At 41.0% G+C, this 21,151-nt stretch overlaps 2 protein-coding genes and 1 non-coding gene across 15 annotated transcripts in view; 2 read left to right on the forward strand and 1 right to left on the reverse strand.

The window, feature by feature from the left end:
- GPHRA (golgi pH regulator A) overlaps positions 1-21,151 on the forward strand; it is a 66,737-nt gene that overhangs the window by 39,800 nt on the left and 5,786 nt on the right. Inside the window, exons 11-15 of one of the 6 annotated variants that reach the window (XR_015160893.1) lie at positions 1,117-1,212; positions 2,766-2,855; positions 5,287-5,352; positions 5,484-5,615; positions 16,884-19,469. Coding sequence is in view for 2 of the 6 variants with exons in the window: in XM_086392258.1 (XP_086248384.1) it covers positions 1,117-1,212; positions 2,766-2,855; positions 5,287-5,352; positions 5,484-5,690 (459 nt within the window). In the remaining 4 variants the exon portion in view is untranslated. Of the gene's footprint in view, positions 1-1,116; positions 1,213-2,765; positions 2,856-5,286; positions 5,353-5,483; positions 6,136-16,883; positions 19,470-21,151 lie in introns of those variants that run through there. The other 5 variants (XR_015160894.1, XR_015160895.1, XR_015160896.1 and 2 more) reach the window with 5 other exon arrangements.
- Positions 6,854-21,151, reverse strand: part of PDZK1 (PDZ domain containing 1) — a 73,276-nt gene continuing 58,978 nt past the window's right edge. For all 8 annotated transcript variants that reach the window (XM_086392257.1, XM_086392251.1, XM_086392254.1 and 5 more), the window contains 5 exons: positions 18,181-18,376; positions 15,810-16,006; positions 9,772-9,996; positions 8,783-9,079; positions 6,854-7,340 (listed from right to left, as the gene is read on the reverse strand). In XM_086392257.1, coding sequence (XP_086248383.1) covers positions 7,287-7,340; positions 8,783-9,079; positions 9,772-9,996; positions 15,810-16,006; positions 18,181-18,376 — 969 coding nt within the window. In that variant the 3' untranslated portion in view covers positions 6,854-7,286. The remainder of the gene's footprint in view (positions 7,341-8,782; positions 9,080-9,771; positions 9,997-15,809; positions 16,007-18,180; positions 18,377-21,151) is intronic.
- TRNAY-AUA (transfer RNA tyrosine (anticodon AUA)) lies at positions 15,234-15,305 on the forward strand. Its single transcript has one exon. It is a non-coding gene; the product is annotated as a tRNA-Tyr (tRNA).

The raw sequence follows: 21,151 nt of genomic DNA on the forward strand, positions 1-21,151 counted from the left end.
AATCCAGCCACCACCTGCTTTTATTTAAAAAGTTTGAATGGAACACAGCCAAGTCCATTTATCTACATGTCATATGACCGTGGCAGAGTTTGCTAACCTCTGGTTTAGACCATTTTTATATTTTTTAAACTTTTTTATTTTGTATTGGAGTATAGCCAATTAACAAACAATGTTGTGATAATTTCAGGTGAACAGCAAAGGGACTCAGCCATACATGTACATATGTCTGTTCTCTCCAAACTCACCTTCCATCCAGGCCATATAACACTGAGTTCCATGTGCTATACAGTGGTAAACCATTTATATTCAATGTGTTATTGTTATGGTTGAGCAACCCTGTTGCTGTATGCTTTTATTTGTCTTGTGTTCTTTTTTCCTTTTGTCTTTCTTCTTTTGGATTAATCTATTATTTTTCATAATTCCATTTGATCTTCTTTGTTGGCTTGTCAGCTATAATAACTCTCCTTGTTGTTTTAGTGATTGCTGTTAGAGTTTTCAGAAAATAACCATAGGGAATGACCCTGGAATGACTTGATTCTCTTACCTTGTGTTTTACCAGAATGTTACCTTTTTGGATCCTAATAAATTGAGGTGTATATGTCATAGCCTTATCCCCCTTTACACTCTACGGAAAAAAAAGATAGGGTAGATAGGGACTTTTGTTTGCCAATGTATGAATAGCCAAAATAGATTTCTTATGTGTGATTTGGAGAAGGCAATGGCACCCCACTCCAGTACTCTTGCCTGGAAAATCCCATGGACAGAGGAGCCTGGAAGGCTGTAGTCCATGGGGTTGCTGAGGGTCGGACAAGACTGAGCGACTTCACTTTCACTTTTCACTTTCATGCATTGGAGAAGGAAATGGCAACCCACTCCAATGTTCTTGCCTGGAGAATCCCAGGGACGGGGGAGCCTGGTGGGCTGCCGTCTCTGGGGTCGCACAGAGTCGGACACGACTGAAGTGACTTAGTAGTAGTATGTATGATTTAGATTGAAAGTAGAATTGCATTTTTAGAAATATCCACCTGTAAGAAACACTTGGTGATTCATTATTTTGAATCATTTTTTGAAACTGATTTTTGAGATACTCTAATGTAAAGGTCTGTGTCTCTGTAGGCAACCATCAATATCGTTTTTGACCGAGTTGGGAAAACTGATCCAGTCACAAGAGGCATTGAAATCACTGTGAATTATCTGGGGATCCAATTTGATGTAAGAGTTGTATCAAAATCTTCGTTTGTTATGTTTAGATTCTACGTCCTTACTCTAGCTACTTGTTTCTGCTTCATTCTTCTCCCTCTATGTTTTGGCATATTCACATGGCAGATTTGTAAAGGGCCTAAAACCATAAATAATGACTGACAATTATTATTTTCATGGGTAGTGATCATTTCTACAGTTCCTTCTTTCTCAGTCACAGCTACCACTCTCCAGCTTCTCCCTACCAAATATTCAAATCCTTCTGTTTGTGATACTTGATGATATCTTCAAGCATATAACTCACCTTTGATTCCTCTGGTAGAAAATTAACTACTAATTAGTGTTTTTGTGTTAGAACTACACTGATTTCTGCTATAAAAAATTATCTGTATCAATTCATATGGGCTTTGAGCTAAAAGTGGTTGACTGTCACCTGTGCACAAATTTTTTTTAATCTTCTTTCTACCTGTTTTATAATTGGGACAGTCTTGTCCCGATTTAAGTTTAATATCGTTATTTGTAGAATAGTGTATTTTCCAGGTATTTGTATGGCCAATGATTCTAGCTGATTAGCACTTTGGTAATAAAACCAGTGTCACATTCTTAGTCCTTACGAGTGCCATTTAGTTGTTCTATGATCCTGGCCATAGTTTGCATGATAACCCTCAGCTGAGCATGCTCCTGGTAACTTGATAAAATGAAAATACACCAGAGCAAATTGAGCTCCAGTCCTTGAGAAACAACTCAAGGCATACATTTCTTAGATGATAAATCAACAGTATATCCTTTTTCATGTGAAGGAGTGTGGTTTCTTTCCTTTAAGTAGTATATAAATTATATGGTAAAGCATGCTTCACTCATATTTCGTATGTATTTTCCTTTTAAAATTTTTTTACTGGGGTGAATTTTTAGAAATGCCTTCCTTGTTAGTGCTTTCTAGGGCTAGTTGCTGTGTATGTATATGTGTTCCTTCTGTAACTCATCTACACACCACTCCACATTTCATAAATCTGAATAACATCTCTCAGATGTTGGCAATACAGCTCCCCTCTGATGCTTTTCAGCCTTGAATCAAGCACAGGGTATCACAGCTGCCTCTCACGCTGAAGCAATCCCAGAGAAGGAAAAGGTATCATCCTCTGATTCAAATAAAGGTCAACTACTTCCTAGACTATAGCTGAGAATGTCTACATACTCTATTATTATTTAAGTTTTGGGTGATCATAGAACTGTCATTCACAAATATTAAAAATTATCAGGCTGCTATTTAGTTTCCTTTTAATTCATGCTTTTTACTTGAAGCTGTGTTATTGGCTTTGTGTTTCTTCTGATTTATTAGTATTATTTTCATCACTTCACTGCACTTGCTGTCTTCTGTCCTTAAGTTTTAGGTCTGATAATTAAGATATCCACTGAAGTCTTTGTATACATGTTTTTATTGCCACTTACTTGTTAATGAAGTTCCCTCTCACAGTCATATAAGTGATAATAATGTATCGTCTTAGCTTTCCCATCTCTTTGAACAGAGATTTAACAAATATTTTTTCTTCCTCTTGTCTTGACAGGTGAAGTTCTGGTCCCAACACATTTCCTTCATTCTGGTTGGAATAATCATAGTCACATCTATCAGAGGACTGCTGATCACTCTTACCAAGGTAGGTTGTATCATTGAGTTGAAAAGTACTTAATTACATGTGGCACTGTGAGATAACTTTACCTAATTAAGATTTCTGCTTTCTGAGATCTTAAACAACAACTACAAATTTGTAAAAGACATGCCACAGAATAAAAGAAAAAGTTAGACTAGCACATAAATTGATGATAATGTATTTACATCACACACCAGACAGATAAGTAGTTACCAAAGGTCACAGAATGAGATCACAGTATGTTTCGTTCACTGATGTGTCACCAGCATCTAGAACAGCACCTGGCACTTGGTAGATGCTGAGCAGATAGCTGGAATGAATAAATGAGGTAGTATTTGAGGTGAGACGAATAACTGGGCGAGTCGCTTGTAAAGAGAATATGGAAGTAGGAGAAGCTGAACGTTGGGCTGTTTTCTGATCAGCAAAGGAAGGTTTCATGGAACTGGAAGGTAAATTCTCTGGTAGAAGAGGTGGGATTTCAAAATCCAAGAGCTGTTGAAATGAGAGGAGCGAAGAGGTTGGGAAGGGGAAAGGGCTCTGCAAGCATTCAGCACAATTTTAGGAAGAGCTCAGGAGCCCAGAAACAACTACAGGGGCTTGGAGTGGCCTGGTTTAATTTGCTTTAATATTATATAATGATGCTAAAATCATATGTATCACATGGTTTCTGGTAAGTGGGAATCTTTTCACGTTATAATACTTAAAACCACCAGCTTACCCATATCAGTTCAGTTCAGTCGCTAATTCCTGTCTGACTCTTTGCAACTCCATGGACTGCGGCACGCCAGGTTTCCCTGTCTTTCACTATCTCCTGGAGTTTGCTCAGATTCATGTCCAATGAGTCGGTGATGTCATCCAACCATCTCATTCTCTGTCACCCCCTTATCCTGCCTGCCCTCAGTCTTCCCCAGCATCAGGGTCTTCTCTAATGAGTCGGCTCTTCACATCAAGTGGCCAAAGTATTGGAGCTTCAGTTTCAGCATCGGTCCTTCCAGTGAATATTCAGAAATGATTTCCTTTAGGATTGACTGGTTTGATCTCCTTGCAGTCCAAGGGACTCTCAAGCATCTTCTCCAACACCACAGTTCAAAAACATCAATTCTTCAGTGCTCAGCTTTCTTTATGGTCCAACTCTCACATCCATACATCACTATTGGAAAAACCATAGCTTTGACTAGATGAACATTTTTTGGCAAAGTAATGTCTCTGCTTTTTAATATGCTGTCTAGGCTGGTCATAGCTTTTCTTCCTAGGAGGAATCGTCTTTTAATTTCATGGCTGCAGTCACTCTCTGCAGTGATTTTGGATCTGTTTCCACTGTTTCCTCATCCATTTGCCATGAAGTGATGGGACTGGATGCCATGACCTTAGTTTTTGAATGTTGAGTTTTAAGCCAGCTTTTTCACTCTCCTCTTTCACTTTCAAGAGGCTCTTTAGTTTCTCTTCACTTTCTGCCATAAGGGTGCTGTCATCTGCATATCTGAGGTTATTGATATTTCTCCTGGCAGTCTTGATTCCAGCTTGTGCTTCATCCAGCCTGGCATTTTGCATGATGTCCTCTGCATATTAGTTAAATAAGCAGGGTGACAATATACAGCCTTGACGTACGCCTTTCCCAATTTGGAACCAGTCTGTTTTTCCATGTCCGGGTCTAACTGTTGTTTCTTGACCTGCATACAGATTTCTTAGGAGGCAGGTAGTGTTCTGGTATTCCCATCTCTTGACGAGTTTTCCACAGTTTGTTGTGATCCACACAGTCAAAGGCTTTGGTATAGTCAATAAATCAGATGTTTTTCTGGAACTCTCTTGCTTTTTCTATGATCTGACAGATGTTGGCAATTTGATCTCTGGTTCCTCTGCCTTTTCTAAATCCAGCTTGAACATCTGGAAGTTCTCAGCTCACATACTGTTGAAACCTGGCTTGGAGAATTTTGAGCATTACTTTACTAGCATGTGAGATGAGTGCAATTGTGCGATAGTCTGAGCATTCTTTGGCATTGCCTTTCTTTGGGATTGGAATGAAAACTGACCTTTTCCAGTCCTGTGGCCACTGCTGAGTTTTCCAAATTTGCTGGCATATTGAGTGCAGCATTTTAACAGCATCATCTTTTAGAATTTGAAATAGCTCAACTGGAATTCCATCACCTCCACTAGCTTTGTTCATAGTGATGCTTCCTACAAAGCATCACTAGTAGTGATGCTACTAGTTTGTAGTGATATTTTCCCATACTTACCCATATGGGAAAACTGTAAGTGGATCCTTTTGGGGCCGTCTGTTTACATGTCTTATTTATAGCCTTAATCTTATGAACGGTTCTATACAAGATGGTGGCATGGAAAAAAACACTTTTATTTACATGCTAACTATACTACTTAATGTTTTTGACACAGGAATCTAGAAGTACTGTATAATCATCTTTCCTCCCTTTCTTGACAGTTCTTTTATGCCATCTCCAGCAGTAAGTCCTCCAATGTCATTGTCCTGCTATTAGCTCAGATAATGGTAAGTTTAATGAACTAGCTTTATGTCTAGAGCCGTAAAATACCAGAAATGTTTCAACTTTTTAATATTGTAACAATTTCCTTTGTCTGTCACTGCATTCAAAGCCCCTTCTGGCTTCATTTGACCTACAGGGCATGTACTTCGTCTCATCTGTGCTGCTGATCCGAATGAGCATGCCTCTGGAGTACCGCACCATCATCACCGAAGTCCTTGGAGAGCTGCAGTTCAACTTCTATCACCGTTGGTTTGATGTCATCTTCCTGGTCAGTGCTCTCTCCAGCATACTCTTCCTCTATCTGGCCCACAAACAGGCACCAGAGAAGCATATGGCACCTTGAACTCATGCCTATTACAGACTGCTACAAGCCAGTGGTGTCAGAATTTGGATATAAGAGGGAAAAACTGGAGGGGCCAGGGCCTAACATTTTTAAAACAACATAGTGCTGTGGTAGCATATTCTACCTGCAGCTTATGCCTTTGTCCTCAGATGATACTGTAATCATGAGTAGCTTCAGCTTCTCATTTGTATGAGAGAGAGAAGTAACTCAAGCTAGCACTCAACCAAGAGTACCCTGTTTGGTTGGAGGCTGGTGGAGTATGTCAGGTGGTGGGGCTAAAAGGAGCCAAGAAGCTAAAGGGAGAAAATACACTGGAACTCTGGGGTAAGAGAAATGTAAGGTAGCTGGTTAAACACATGAGATTCTGTTTAAATCAAGGATCCCATGGAGGAGGTTATGACTTTCCCTTGAGATTGACTATCATTAAAATCAGAGATTGTTAACACTTGGGCCTTACTGTCATTCTATCAGGGATAGCTTGGTACCATCGCTTGTCAGCGATGTCAAGCGTCCCAGCCCTCCTCCCCAGCCCCTTACCCCTTCAAATAACCGAAAGTTCATCTGTGCTGGGGAAGGAGTGGTGTGCAACTGAAACAGTGTACCAGTGTCAGAGTATGGCATTTTTCTTGATTTCCCTTCAACTTAGTTTGATCCCTGGGTTGGAAAGACCCCCTGGAGGAGGGAAAGGCTACCCACTCCAGTGTTCTGGCCTGGAGAATTCCACGGACTGTATAGTCCATAGGGTCACAAAGGACACGACTGAGCAACTTTCACTTTCACTTTACTAGTATTATTTAAGAGTGAATTACTCTAAATTCAAGTCACTGATGATATTTCATTTTTTCTTTTCATCTGCCAGTTGTGGGATAAAACAATGAATAACTTAACTGGAATAGGTCACTTTCCTATCCTAGAGCTCAGTGTCTTCATCTGTAATAGGAAGCTTGTGGAAAATTTGTAGGACACTAAGAAATGCAATTTAAGAAAATCTTGAATTCTATTACCAGGAAGTCTCTCTTTGTTGCTGAGATCTTATTCTGAGTTTTGTTGTGTTCGGGGTTTCTAGAGGCAAAATGAAGGTTAAAACATAAAAAGTTTACCAGAAACAAAAGCACTATTAAGGTTCTATCAGCCAACAGAGAAAATTCAAGCATACTCAAAAGGCATTTTTAATGGCATTTATTTCAGCAACAACAACATTCTTACAAAAGCATAGTTTTAATAGGCTTATCTGCTCAGATACCTTAATTAGCAGTTCTCACATATACAGATTTATGAATCATCTTTGGTGCTCTGGGAACCTATAGAAGAAATAACATCAAACAGAGAAGAGTAGTTAAGTTGAAGGTTGAAAGAGATCGCATGAAAAGCATCTGGCTCGTATATTAACTTTTCCTAAGTTGGCCATAAATAAGCTCTCTGCAGTAGCCACCCCTGAGACAGATAACAGCAGAAGACAATCACATGTGATGAACTGGTTTCCAAGGAGTTCTTCTCTAACAAAGACAGTAAATGGATGTCCGCTCATTCCTTGGGAAAGGATTCCTATTATCCTTTCCTATTCCTATTATCAGCCAAAGCCAGTGCTTGTTCTCATCACATCTCTGTGTCTTCAGAATTGGAAGAAGAATGAGAGGCTGTACTGTGGGCCTGTGCAAAAGGAAACAGAGGATGTGTAAGTGGTAAGAGTGTGAACTTAAGGAGATGGATAGTCTGCTTTAGATTTGCACTTCTCGAGTCAGGAAGAAGAGTCACTTATGAGAAGCTTGGTGACCAAAATTCTGCACTTGGCTTCATTTCCAGCTTGCTGTTCGACCCTGACACATTCCTTTTAATATCTATATATATATACATATTTCTTTTCTATAAACTAGCATAGTACTACAATTGACTTTCTATAGAGTTATTATAGAATATTTTTAAAGACATCTAGAATACTTTCTTTGTGAAACAATATAGGATACAAGGTCAATAGCAACATGTATGCTATGGTCTGCATGTTTGTATCTCCCTAAAGTGCAGAGGATGAAATCCTGTTTCCCAAGGTGATGAGGAGGTGATTAGGTCAGGAGGGGAGAGCTCTCATGACTCAGATCAGGCCTTTACAAGAGGCCTCCCAGAACTCCTTAGCTCCTTCTGCCATATGAAGGCAAGCCAGAAGTCAGCAGTCTGCAACCCGGAAGAATGCCTTCACCAGACCCTGAATCTGCCAGTGCCGTGATCTTGGGCTTCTGAGCCTCTACAACTGTGAGAAATAAATGTTTGTTGTTTATAAGCCACCAAATCTATGGTATTTTGTTTAGCAGCCCACACAGACTAAGATAGCTTGTATTCATTAAAAATGAGTATTTGCTTTTTAGATTACCAATCTGCAGAAATAATGTAATGAAAAACATGTAAAACTTTTATTTAGAGTCTTGGCTTTGTCATACATTTCCTTTATGAACTTGGATAGTTTACCTTTGGACCTCAAGTTCATCTATGAAGAGAAACTGAGACTTGTCAAGGAATTTATCTAAATGAAATACAAACAGAATAATGTTTATTCTTCCTCAGTAATGAAACTTGAATACCTGCCAGTTATTTTAAAAAGAATATTGTCTCTAACCACCACCATTTGTTCTCATGCTCACCATGAACCAGGCACTGTTCAAAGACTTCAACAGTCTTAATATATCCTGATAACAATCCTACAAATTATCTTTGTTTTATAGGTGGAGAAACTGAGGCACAGAGAATAAATCCATTATTTTCTATTACTTGTTACCCAAGGCTGGTAAATTACCCAGCCTATTACCCAAGAGTAATAAATGGCAATTCCAGAATTTGTATGTAAATAGTCTGATTTGGGTTCTTCTGGTGTTTTCATTATAATTTTGATAAGTTACTGTCAACTCCATGCTATGAAAAATAAGTTTATTCTTAAACTACCTCCTCTCACCCATGGTAACTGAATTTGCTCGTTCTCTTTACACTGTAGTGTTCTAGTGTTTTAGGAAACCTGTGGTAAACGTAGATACATGGTGCACTTGTTAAGGACTTTACCATACTCTGGTTAGTTAGATCACTAAAAGCAATGTATCACCACTCACTCGTTCTCTTTCTTCTGCCGTGTGTGAGTTTTGCTCTGATCCTTCCAGCCTTCCTTCATCAGGATCAGGGTCATTATCCAGCGGATCAGCCATGGAGGAAACGATAGGGATTTTCTTAGCCTGGAAATAATCATAGGCCTTCTTTCCACAGACTAAGAGTGTGACAGTCTTGCCACTGCTCTGGATTCTGTCCACCACCTTCTCATAGGACTCATCCAGCATGTTCACTCCATTCACCTCAATGATGACGTCCTCATCCTCCAGTCCAGCCAGATCAGCAGGGCCGCCCTTCTGCACCTGTGAGCAGAATGCTGAGTTACCACTTCCAAACAGAGACCACAGACTGTTAGACTAGCAATTCTTCAGAGGAGAGATGAGGGCTTTGAGAATTTATTCTGAGTCATGTTGAGAATACAGACATTTCTCCTTGAAGTACAGAAGTTTAAAATGGTGCCCTAATGCTTTCTGCTTATTAAAGCTACAATTTCATAAGCGCTACTCAAAAGAATAGTGTTCACAATGGTTGAATATCCTATTGTGTATCTCTCATACGGTGCTTTCCAGGGTGAAGGCATTAGATTCCATAGGTCCCCCTTCTTCATTCCCAACTTGAGAGCTACAGAGATAGTTTTCTGTCTGTCCCTGCAGGGTAATGGCATTATCCCAGACACACAGAAGCAAACAGGTATTACTCCCAGACAAGAGTTGTTAGTAATGACTGTTAACCACAGTCATGTCAACTCACTGTGTTTATTTAATTTGAAATGTCTAAAGAGACACACAGATGTTTCAGAAACAAATGATGTGAACTTTGATGTACTCATAGCTATCGTAAAGGGTATGAGACCAGTATTTACTTGAACCCAAGTGAGACCCTCAGTGTAGGCCTTTGGTGTAATCTTTTTACTGAGCCATTAGTGAGTGGGAGGCACTGAGACTGTCCTCACTGTGGCCGTGTTCGCTGGGCTGCTGGACCCAGCTCACCATACCTCTTTGACGAATGAGCCTGGCTGACCCCGAACCGCGTTTAAGTGAAAGCCATAGCCATCTTCACCTCTAGCCAGCCTGCAGAGTTTAGGCTTATGATCTCCTACTTCCTCTGTAGTTTCTGGGCTTGAGACCTCCAGAGGAGCAGGAGTAGGAGCTGGAACCTCCTTGACAGAACCATTAGGCAGCTCTTGGCTTTGATAGTAGAAGAATGGAGAAAAGCCAGCCTTTTGAAAATAAAGTGGAAAAAACATTAATGATAAGTATGAGAATTCACACTTTATTAAATGTACTGGTTTAATTTATAAGGTATCCTCTATGTTCCACTCCTCTTCCAGATACATCTGGTTGTGGGCTGTAAAATATCTCTACTACCCCAAACAAAAAAGGTATAAAGGAAGATTGAGCTTAGTTACAGAATAATGAGCATAAACATGTAAGCAAATGTACATACACATAAAATAAGAGCAGCACAGAATGTTGTACAAGGATCCAAATCTAACAGAACTGCTAGTTTGTTCTAATTCCATGATAGTGAGCAAGTCACTGAACAAATTGTCAGCAGTCTCCCTGTTGGGAGATTATAAGACATTGAGTGACTTGCCCAATACCTCACGCAGAGGAGGTTCACCTGGGCCTTTCCCTCAGTAAGATGGTCTTCAGAACTCTTCACAGCTCCTTAGACACATTAGAGAAGTGAAACATGAGATGATATTTTTGTCACTATTTGAATTACAGTAATCAATTGGGCAATGGCACCCCACTCCAGTACTCTTGCCTGGAGAATCCCATGGATGGAGAAGCCTGGTAGGCTGCAGTCCATGGGGTCACTAGAGTCGGACAGGACTGAGCGACTTCACTTTCACTTTTCACTTTCATGCATTGGAGAAGGAAATGGCAACCCACTCCAGTGTTCTTGCTTGGAGAATACCAGGGACGGGGAGGCCTGGTGGGCTGCTGTCTCAGGGGTCGCACAGAGTCGGACACGACTGAAGCGACTTAGCAGCAGCAGCAGCAGCAGCAGCAATCAGTTGGGGGAGTGGGTAGAGGAAGTTGGCATTCACACAGTCACATATGGTAACAAAAGTCAATTCCAATCATTTACTACTTGCATCTCCCACTCCCCACTCCAGTCCTGTGTCTGTTGTACTCTATTTTACTATTTGCTGATATAACCATTAGCTGATACTCTGCTATGCTAGACTCCTCACTGTCTTTTTTTTTTTTTTTTTAAGCTTTTTATTTTGCATTGGAGTATAGCTGGTTCATGGGAAATAGATGGGGAAACAGTGGAAACAATGTCAGACTTTATTTTTCTGGGCTCCAAAATCACTACAGATAGTGACTGCAGCCATGAAATTAAAAGATGCTTACTCCTTGGAAGGAAAGTTATGACCAACCTAGATAGCGTATTCAAAAGCAGAGACATTACTTTGCCAACAAAGGTCCGTCTAGTCAAGGCTATGGTTTTTCCTGTGGTCATGTATGGATGTGAGAGTTGGACTGTGAAGAAGGCTGAGCACTGAAGAATTGATGCTTTTGAACTGTGGTGTTGCAGAAGACTCTTGAGAGTCCCTTGGACTGCAAGGAGATCCAACCAGTCCATTCTGAAGGAGATCAGCCCTGGGATTTCTTTGGAAGGAATGATGCTAAAGCTGAAACTCCAGTACTTTGGCCACCTCATGCGAAGAGTTGACTCATTGGAAAAGACTCTGATGCTGGGAGGGATTGGGGGCAGGAGAAGGGGACGACAGAGGATGAGATGGCTGGATGGCATCACTGACTCGATGGACATGAGTCTGAGTGAACTCCGGGAGTTGGTGATGGACAGGGAGGCCTGGCGTGCTGCGATTCATGGGGTTGCAAGGAGTCGGACACAACTGAGCGACTGATCTGATCTGATCTGATAGCCGGTTAACAATGTTGTGAGAGTTTCAGGTGGACAGCAGAGGGACTTAGCCATACATATATGTGTATCCATTCTCTCCCAAACTCCCTCCCATCCAGACTCCTCACTGTCTTTAAATACTTCTAATCCATTTCAACTCCCAGACAGAGAAACAGGAAACATAGGACTAGTTTTTGTTACAGAATGAAGAGTTTAGCTGACTGTGGGTTTTAGTTAAGAGAATTAAAGCTTTGTTTTGTTTAGTTATATATTTTATATAGTTGTATATTTGGATATGGTAAGATCTTGGATCAGCAATTTAATTACTGCCCACAGGTGTACAGGACATTTGTTAGGCAATGAGTAGAAAATCAAGCAATTGAAGCTGAGTCTGGCCAACCCTGAACCGCGTTTAAGTGAAAGCCATAGCCATCTTCACCTTTAGCCAGCCTGCAGAGTTTAGGCTTATGATCTCCTGCTTCCTGTTCAACAACCTGGCTAAAACTGGATTTGGGGTTCTAGTATCATCTGTTTTACCCCAAGACCACATCTTTCTTTCTAAACAAGAGTAGCACCAGCACAGGACTTCCCTGATGATATAGTGGATAAGAATCCTTCTGCCAGTGCAGGGGACATGGGTTTGATCCCTGGTCCAGGAAGATCCTGTCTGCCTCAGGGCAACCAAACCTGTTCATCACAACTACTCAAGTCCGTGCTGTCTAGAGTCCACAAGCTGCAGCTACTGAAGCCCGTGCACTACCGCCTGTGCTCCACAAGACAGGCCACCACAGTGAGAAGCCTGCACACCACAACCCAGCACAACCTAAAATAAATTTTTTTAAAAAGAGTAGCACTAGCACAGAACCTCCTACTTACCCAATTCAGTGAACCGCAGATCTTTCAATGCTGTACTTGCAAATCTTCCCACATTTCTTTCTCTTTAAAATGTGGAAAATTGTCAGAGTGACTCATCACATGCGAAAATACTTCTGCTATCACTGCAGATCAACTGTATCTGACAGTAGCAACTAATCTTGAGGCAGAGGACAGTAATGAGTCTTTACTCATTCTTCATTCAAATATTTGGGTGTCTGGTATGTGCCAAGAACTGGTCTAGGTGTTTGTTTTATTCGCTGATATATATATCAAAGATCCAACCATCATGTACCTACCCCTCTATGGAACTTACTTTGCAAGAGAAGAGGGAGGAAGAGGATGGAGACAGGCATCTTTTTAGATCCAATTTCTCTCATATTAATCAAAACATTAAAATTATAGTTAAGTCATTCTGTCATAAGATTAGGAGGCATTGGAAACAACTCGGGACTTCCCAGGTGGCACTAGTGATAGAGAACCTGCCTGCCAGTACAGGAGACACAGAAGAGGCAGGCTTGATCTCTCGGTTGGGAAGATGCCCTGGAGGAGGAAATGGCAACTCACTCATTTTCTTGACTGGAAAATACCATTTCCAGTCAAGAAAGATCCTGGCAGAAGATCCTGGCAGGCTACAGTCCATGGGGTTGCAAAGAGTCGGATGCAACTCAGCAAGCACACAAGCAAGCATGCATGAAGAGGACTTGATGCCTGAATTCCCTTTACAGCAGCTACTGCAGTGACCTTCTGACTTCTGTTTGATTTTTACCTCCGACTGGGAGCTTCCCACTCTGCAGAGCTTTTTCCTGGTAGCTTTGGTTGTCTTTAAGCCAAAAGCTAGCTCCTTATGCCTTCTCTACTTGGTGAAACTGTGCCCTGTAGGACACCTCAAAAATAAGTCTACTTTCCACATGTAATAGCCTTTCAAATTCATGTGTGTGTGTGTGTGTATTATTTGTTTTAAATCCATTTATCTGTCAGTGGACACTTGGGATGATTCCATCATTTGGCTCTTGTGACTTGATTTGTGGCCTAGCACGTGGTCTATTCTGGGGACTATCCCATGCGCACTTGAGAAGAATGTGTATTCCTTTGTTGGGTAGAGTGTTCTGTGTGTGACTGTTAGATCTAGCTGGTTTGCATTGTTCACGTCCTCTAGTTCCTTACTTCTGTCTGGTTCTATCCAGTATTGAGAATGGGCTATTGAAGTCTTCAACTATCATTGTAGAATTGTATTTCTCTTTTCAATTTCATCAATTTTTGCTTCATGTATCTTCCCAGCTCTAACAATGTATAACTGACAGTTGCAGTTGTATATGTTTGAGGTATACACATCATGATTTGCTAGACATATACATTGTGAAATGATTACCACGATCAAGTTAATTAACACAGATCCATCCTTGCATAGTTACCATTTAGCCTTTTAAATTCTTGACAGTGTGTTCCTTTCTTCCCCAAAACCTATGGTTATTCAAACCAAATATTCACATAATGTCTTACAAAACCTCTTCCCTGGTTACCTTTCTTGACACTGGCCTAAAGTGAGGTTGCCAGGACTAGACTCATTGTTGATCAACTCATTTAACACTTAATAACCACCCTTTGCCATAGATACACCCACCTTACAATGAAGGAAACAGGCACAGGGAGGGTAATTTACCCAAAATCACATTACTGGTAATTTCAGGTATAGTCTGATCAACTCAGAACAGTAATACTATCATCTTCAAAAGCCAAGTGTCAATTAATGTAACCTTAAATTGAGTTTTTTTGGTAGAGGCAGCTACTTAGAGTGTCGTCAAGTTTTCTGCACTTTTTTCTTTAGTCATCAGTTCAGGCCTCATCATTTGAAATTTATACAATTTACTTTTAAGTTAGTTTAGTACTTGAAATATATTCCTGATTAAACTTTAAACTTACTAGTTTTTATTCTTCTATCTTGACTAGATATTTAAATATTAGTCTCTAGTAATTATCCATCAACACATTAAGTCATCTGTATGACTTAAGTATATTAAATATGTTTTCCATGTCTCCAACCACATTTAATAATATGGTAGCTTAGGAACAAACAGCATGCTATTAAACATCTGTTCGTGTTGACATTTGGTCCAGTATCAAGTACTATTAGGTATGGTTGTTCAACTAGCTAAAAACCCATTAATTTTTCTATCATCCAGTTCACTCTTTAGTCTTCTTTACACAAATGTCTTGAAATATCTATTCAGAATGTGCTGGGAGGGAGTATGGCATAATAAATTAAAACTTGCTTTCAAATACTGACTTCAGTCTTTGCTAAAATGGGTGAGTTTAGCTAATCACTTAGTCTCTCTAAGCTTCAGGTTTTTTTAATCTGAAGGAGGCTAATTCTACCATCCGTAATATTCCTCCCTCTATATCATTTATATGCCTTTGGATGCTTCTATTGTATATCACATAGAACAAGTTCATCTTTGTTCATTTTTGTGACCAACACCCAACAAGGCAGATGATACTTTAGAAGGCCCCTGAATGTCTGCTAAGCTAGAGTGAACCTCAGTTCTTGTGATAAATGTGTTATAAAAAACTTTAAAATATGCAGACAATAGCTATTGTGACTAAGAGATAAAAGGAAATAAAATTAGTTTGACACAGCTTGGTCTTGGTGAATCTGTGTTTCTACTCCCTTGCTAAGGGTTTGTAAACTAGTCCCTATGGACTTCCCTGGTGGCTCAGATGGTAAAGCATCTGCCTATAATGCAGGAGACCCATGTTCGATCCCTGGGTGGGGAAGATCCCCTGGAGAAGGAAATGGCACCCCACTCCAGTATTCTTGCCTGGAAAATCCCATGGATGGAGGAGACTGGTGGGCTACAGTCCATGGAGTTGCAAAGAGTTGGACACGACTGAGCAACTTCACTTTCACATTCTTTAGGCTTTTACATGGGATTGATAGAACACATTGGTCTATAGATTAAAATCCAGTCATTCCCTATTTGGGGAAGTTAGGACTACATCTGTTTATTTCCAGGCTATTGTTCATAGATTTTTCACAGGTCACCAAGAGAAATTCTGGAGTTATATTTGCAAATTCTTTCAAAAATCTTACTTCCAAGGACTTAAACCTCATGAACCCATCACATTCTCTTATCTACCAATTTGAGCTTCAGTGCAGCCTTAATGATGATTGTTATGCCTCTTCCAGTATGAAGATCAAAGTGGTAACTTAACCAAAGTTTGAGGGCATGAGTGAATGGACCCAACCTTGTCATGAATATGTGACCTTGTATTACTTACCAGTTTATAGATGTTGTCTGTCTCTTTGTCTACCACCAGCAGAGAGGTCTGATCTCCACCCTTTCTAATCATTTCCACCACACTGTCATGATCAAGGGACTCCACAGACTTGCCATTGACAGCAACCACCAGGTCATTGTTCTTCAAGCCAGCCTTTTCTGCTGGACTTTTGGGATCTATGTCCTTGATGATTTGACCTACCCACCCCCAAAAAAAAAAATTAAATAGAATTATCAGAAAGATCCCTAGAAAACAAACTGGGGGATTTCTGCTGGGGCCTAAAGCCCTTATAAAATAGGTATAAAAGGCATGCTGAGTACAACTCCTGTCCTTCCCCCTAGGATATCTATACACATCCTATCCACCTCGCTCTTTGGTCAGAACTCATTCCAGGAATAAACCCAGTCATTAATAATGAAAGGGTCTTAAAAGAATGTTATTACTAAAAGTGTTTGGGATTCAGTCTTGACAAAACAGCATGCTAAGCAGTAAGGGTCAGCAAAGTCCCAGGAAGTCAGTGTGCATACTTGTATGCTTATGTAGAAGCGAAGCCATAAAAAAGGGGAGGAGAGGATGGGAAGAATGGTGAACAAAACCAAAGAATTCAGACCCCAGGAAACCCAAGCTAGCCTTTTAGTAGCAGTTGGGCAAATTCAGTTGTGAATGGGTTTGTGAGTGCATGCCACACAGATGGGTGTTGAGTCTTCAGGAATTAAACCATCTTCACCAGAAACCTTCAGATCTCTCACCCTTTTTTTTTTTTTTTTTTTTTGCCCCTCATACACTTTTAACAAGCTCTAGTTTCACTTTTCCAGCAGTTGCTTGGCATCTCTTGGTCACCTGTTAGTGGGAGCACCATCCTCCTGTCACTGACACGTAGCATGAGTCTTCCTCAGCACCCACTCCCTGTGTCTAATCAGCCAAGTCCTTCAGTGCTACCTTAATATTTTTACACATCTCTTCTGGAGCCCTAGTTCCTCTACCTGAAATTCAGTTTGTATTCATTCCTGCCTTGAATTCTTCCTAAACTGCTACCTTACCAGTTGCTCTCCCCTCCTTGTTTGCCTTCTCCAGTACAGACCTGCCTTCAGATTCATCTTGATGCAACATCTGAGCGAGTCCCCAGCGCGACAGTGTGAGTGTGAGCTTTGGAACTAAACAGACCTAATTTTGATTCTAGCTGTACTAGAACTATTTGACCATATAAAAATTGTATCTTCTTCAAGTCCCCAATTTCAGCAATTCTTGTAAAATTATTAGGAGTAATTGAGATGTGTAAAGCCCCCAAGACAATGTAGGCTTAATTTGTCTTCTCTCTTACACTGTTCAAAAAATAACTCCCCACTAACTCTGAAAATAAGTCTAAACTCCTCAACATGCACTAACAGTCCATCATATGTCTCTCCAACTGACCCTTCTAACTTGATTTTCTGTGCTACACTTTAAATGGCAGTCAAACTGAGCCTGTGTCTTCCTGCTTTATTCACACAATCCTATCTTCATGGATTGGACTTACTTGTCCCTACCCCATCAACTTGCCCAAATTCTATTCATACTACAAAGGCAGAGCTCAAGTGCTACCTTTACTTTGAGGCCTCCCAATACCTTTTTAGTGAGAAAAACTTGCTCCAACATTGAATTTCCATAGTATCTTACCTGCCCTGTTTTAAGATGTTTCTCACCATCTACCTTCAGTTATGGACATATGTGTCTTATCTCCTCTAGTAAATAGGGGTCTTCTTGACTGAAGAATTCTTACCACATTCATTTGATATTCTCAAAGATCCTGAGGATGTTTTTATGCCATATAAGCCAAATTAATGTTTCATAAATTAATGTAAATACATATGATGGAAAGAAAATGGCAACTTCTGGGTGAATAACAGTTTTCATGGCCTGAACCTACATTTTTTTTTCCCTAATGTATTCAGCTTGTGTAGGAGGACCTTAATTCTTATTGAATTACAGGGGATCAGAAAGACTCCTGGTTCTATTCATGTCCCAGATCCCCACCCACACCCCTGCCTCAGATCTAGTGGTGTGTTGGCGCTGTCGCACACCAGCTCATGAGAATACTTCTCAACTTTGCGTTCTGTGACAGCATGTTGTAGCTTGAAATCAGACATGGTGGGAGTATTTACACCACAACGAAACAACACATGCAACAAATTAGGGCTTTTTTTTTTTCCCCAGAGAGCCAATTTACTGGCATGCTACTGCTCAGATCCAAAATGCCGCCTTATAATTCTGCTATGAAAACCTAAGGGTACCCTGTTGGGGGGCTGGGGGGCCTAATGGAACTCTGGAGTCAGACTGGGATGAAGAATTGGGTGGTTACACTGCCAAGTTTTCTGCTCTTCAAGTGCCTTACCTTTCTGTTCTGGGCTTTCCCTCAAGTAGAAACCATAGCCATTGCTTCCCTTCTTCATCTCTACAACACGGGGCTGGCAGGGTAGCAGTTTCAGACTGGCTGTTTCTCTCTTGACTTTTATCTTCTGCTCGCTATGGTGCTTGTCAGTTTCCTTGTCCACAAGCAGGAATGTGACACGGCTTCCAGACTTCTTCACCTGCAACAACACTCACAGGTGAGGACCAACATCAGTCTCCAAGAAAGATGCTGGGAAATAGGAAAGTTTCTGTGTTGAGGCACACAGTCTATAGATTAAACAGGATATACAGGATGTAAGTCCTGAGCTTAAGCTGTAATACTGTTTTGTACCACCTCACTGGTATTTATTTATCTTCCCTTATATAGTTGTTTTTCCCTTTGTTAAGTACGACGTTACCCATACAGATGCTAACTGAACCCAAGTGAAAGCCGGAATTCAGAAAACCCAGAAAGGTACTTAGGTGAAGACTAGGAAAGGAATTTGGAAAAGAAAGTAAAGGTCTACTTTGAAATATCATTCTACCAAGAAAAGATACAGTTGGTCAATTTTCAAGGTTCCATATGACCCCAGAGGAAAACCTCTGAGTGTTTTCCATGCATCATGGAAGCATGCTGGGGCGTAAGATTTGGGGTACAACACATCAAATACTCCCCACGTGTAACTCGATATTCATCACCCACACTGGTCATCTTCCAGCTTGTATTAAAACACTTTAGTAACACTGGTTCAGAATGAAATTTATTGCAAGCTGCGGGGAGCTGCCCGTGAGAACGGGGTCCTTTGTCTGAAGGACACAGCTCTGGGAGCTGCCTCAGTCCTTGAGGGTGTTTGCTTGCAAACATAGCTCTCTGTCCTGCCACCCCAGAGATTAGGCGCTTATTTACTGCAGGCACCTGGAGTTCTGTGCAAACTTCTCACGCACAGGGAAATGTTATCTGGTGTAAGAAATAATAACAGGGTGCCATTCCTATGCTCTCAAGATTTCTTGTGACTTTTTGTAAGATGTATAGGTCAACCAAGAAGAAATGTCAACTGGCTTTTCTGTATAAATATAAGATGCTGAATAAAGTCGGTGTCAGACTTCGTGGAGACGTGTCTGAACCTCTCGACCCCGTCTTTGTTGTAGTCTCTTGCTTTAGTTTCTTTCTTAGCCCCGCCATGCACGTTCTCGGGACCTGATCGACTTTGCCGGCTGGCACCGGCAGGTGGTGCCCGAAATAGGGACTCAGGAATCGGAGCGCGACGACGGCCGCTGCCCGCCAAGATTGAGGTAAGTAAAGAGGAATTCCTAATTAATTAAAGTAAAGGGCAGGGAGGGTGATTGTCAAGAGTAATAAATCATGGGACAAGGCAATAGCCGCCAGTTATTTGTACATATGTTGAAAACTATGTTAAAAGGTAGGGGAATTCATGTAAATAAGTTACAGCTAGAGAAGTTTTTACTTTTTATAGAAGAGGTTTGTCCCTGGTTTCCAGAGGAAGGAACAGTTAGTCTGGAAACTTGGGAAAAGGTAGGAAAACAATTGCAGACATATTATTCCTTAGATGGTCCCAGTCGTGTTCCTGTGGATGCTTTTTCTTTGTGGACTCTCATAAGAGACTGTCTGGATCCTGAACATGAGGGACATAAAGTTCAGACGGCTCTCAGGGATTCCACAGAACCCGAAGTTGCAGAGCCTTCCGCCCCTCTGCCTGAGCCGCTTTATGCTGTGCCTGAGGGAACAGCTTGTAAGGCTGGAGGAAATGATGATGTGTTAAGCTCTGATGAACAGGAAGAGTTAAATGAACAAGCGGCTCAGTACCATAGAGAGGATATGCCTTGGGAGATGATGGTTAACATGCAATCCCCCTCGGGAAAAAGGGAATTAAAGCATTCAGGGCTTTCTGAAGAACAGCTGGATAATTTAATTCAAAAGATTGTTATAGCAGTAAAAAAGGATGCACAGGGAGACTCCCACTCCAGCCAGCCTGCGCCTCCAGCATATCCTCCCTCGGTTCTTGCTGGACTCGATCCACCTCCGCCTTTCGTGGAACCGCAAGAGCTTATATCTATCCCTGCTTCTTTGCCCGGTGAAAACATAAAAATTAAAAGTGAGATATTATTATCTCCTCTTCAGCAAGCGATTAAGCGAGCTCATGAAGAAGGAGAACATATTCCTGGGTTTTCAGGAATCTATCCAGTATTTGAAAATGCTCAACAACAGAGGTATTATGAGCCGCTGCCCTTTAAGCAACTGAAAGAGTTAAAAATGGCTTGTGCACAATACGGTCCAACTGCGCCGTTTACTCAGGCTATTATAGAGGCTTTAGGAAATCAAAATCTGCCACCTAATGATTGGAAACAGGTTGCTCGGGCTTGTTTATCTGGAGGAGATTATTTACTATGGAAATCTGAGTTTGCTGAGCAGTGTGGGATCACAGCTGATATCAATCGGCGACAGGGACTGAACACCACTTATGAAATGATGGTGGGAGAGGGAGAATATCGAGACACTAATAGTCAACTTAATTATTTGCCTGGAGCCTACCCTCAGATTAGTGCTGCGGCTCTACAAGCATGGAAAAAACTTCCAAATTCTGATAAAAAGATTGAAGATTTATCTAAAATTCACCAGGGGCCAGATGAACCATATCAGGATTTTGTTGCCCGCCTGCTTGAGGCAATTGGTAAAATGATAGGGGATGAGCAGGCGGGGATGGTGTTGACTAAACAGCTTGCTTATGAGAATGCCAGTTCGGCTTGTCAAGCTGCCCTGAGACCTTACAGGAAAAAGGGAGGCTTATCTGACTATATACGGATTTGTGCTGATATCGGCCCTTCATACGTTCAAGACATAACTTTGGCCGCGGCATTACAAGGAAAGACAGTCAAAGAAATACTGTATCAACAACAAAAGCGGGATAAAACTAGTGGTCGGCTTCGAGTCCCTGGCTCTGGCTGCTTTTCTTGTG

This window comes from Bos grunniens, chromosome 3, assembly GCF_055505025.1.
Source record: "Bos grunniens cultivar Pamir isolate PY7600 chromosome 3, Bosgru_T2T1.0, whole genome shotgun sequence".
Taxonomy (NCBI): Eukaryota; Metazoa; Chordata; class Mammalia; order Artiodactyla; family Bovidae; genus Bos; species Bos grunniens.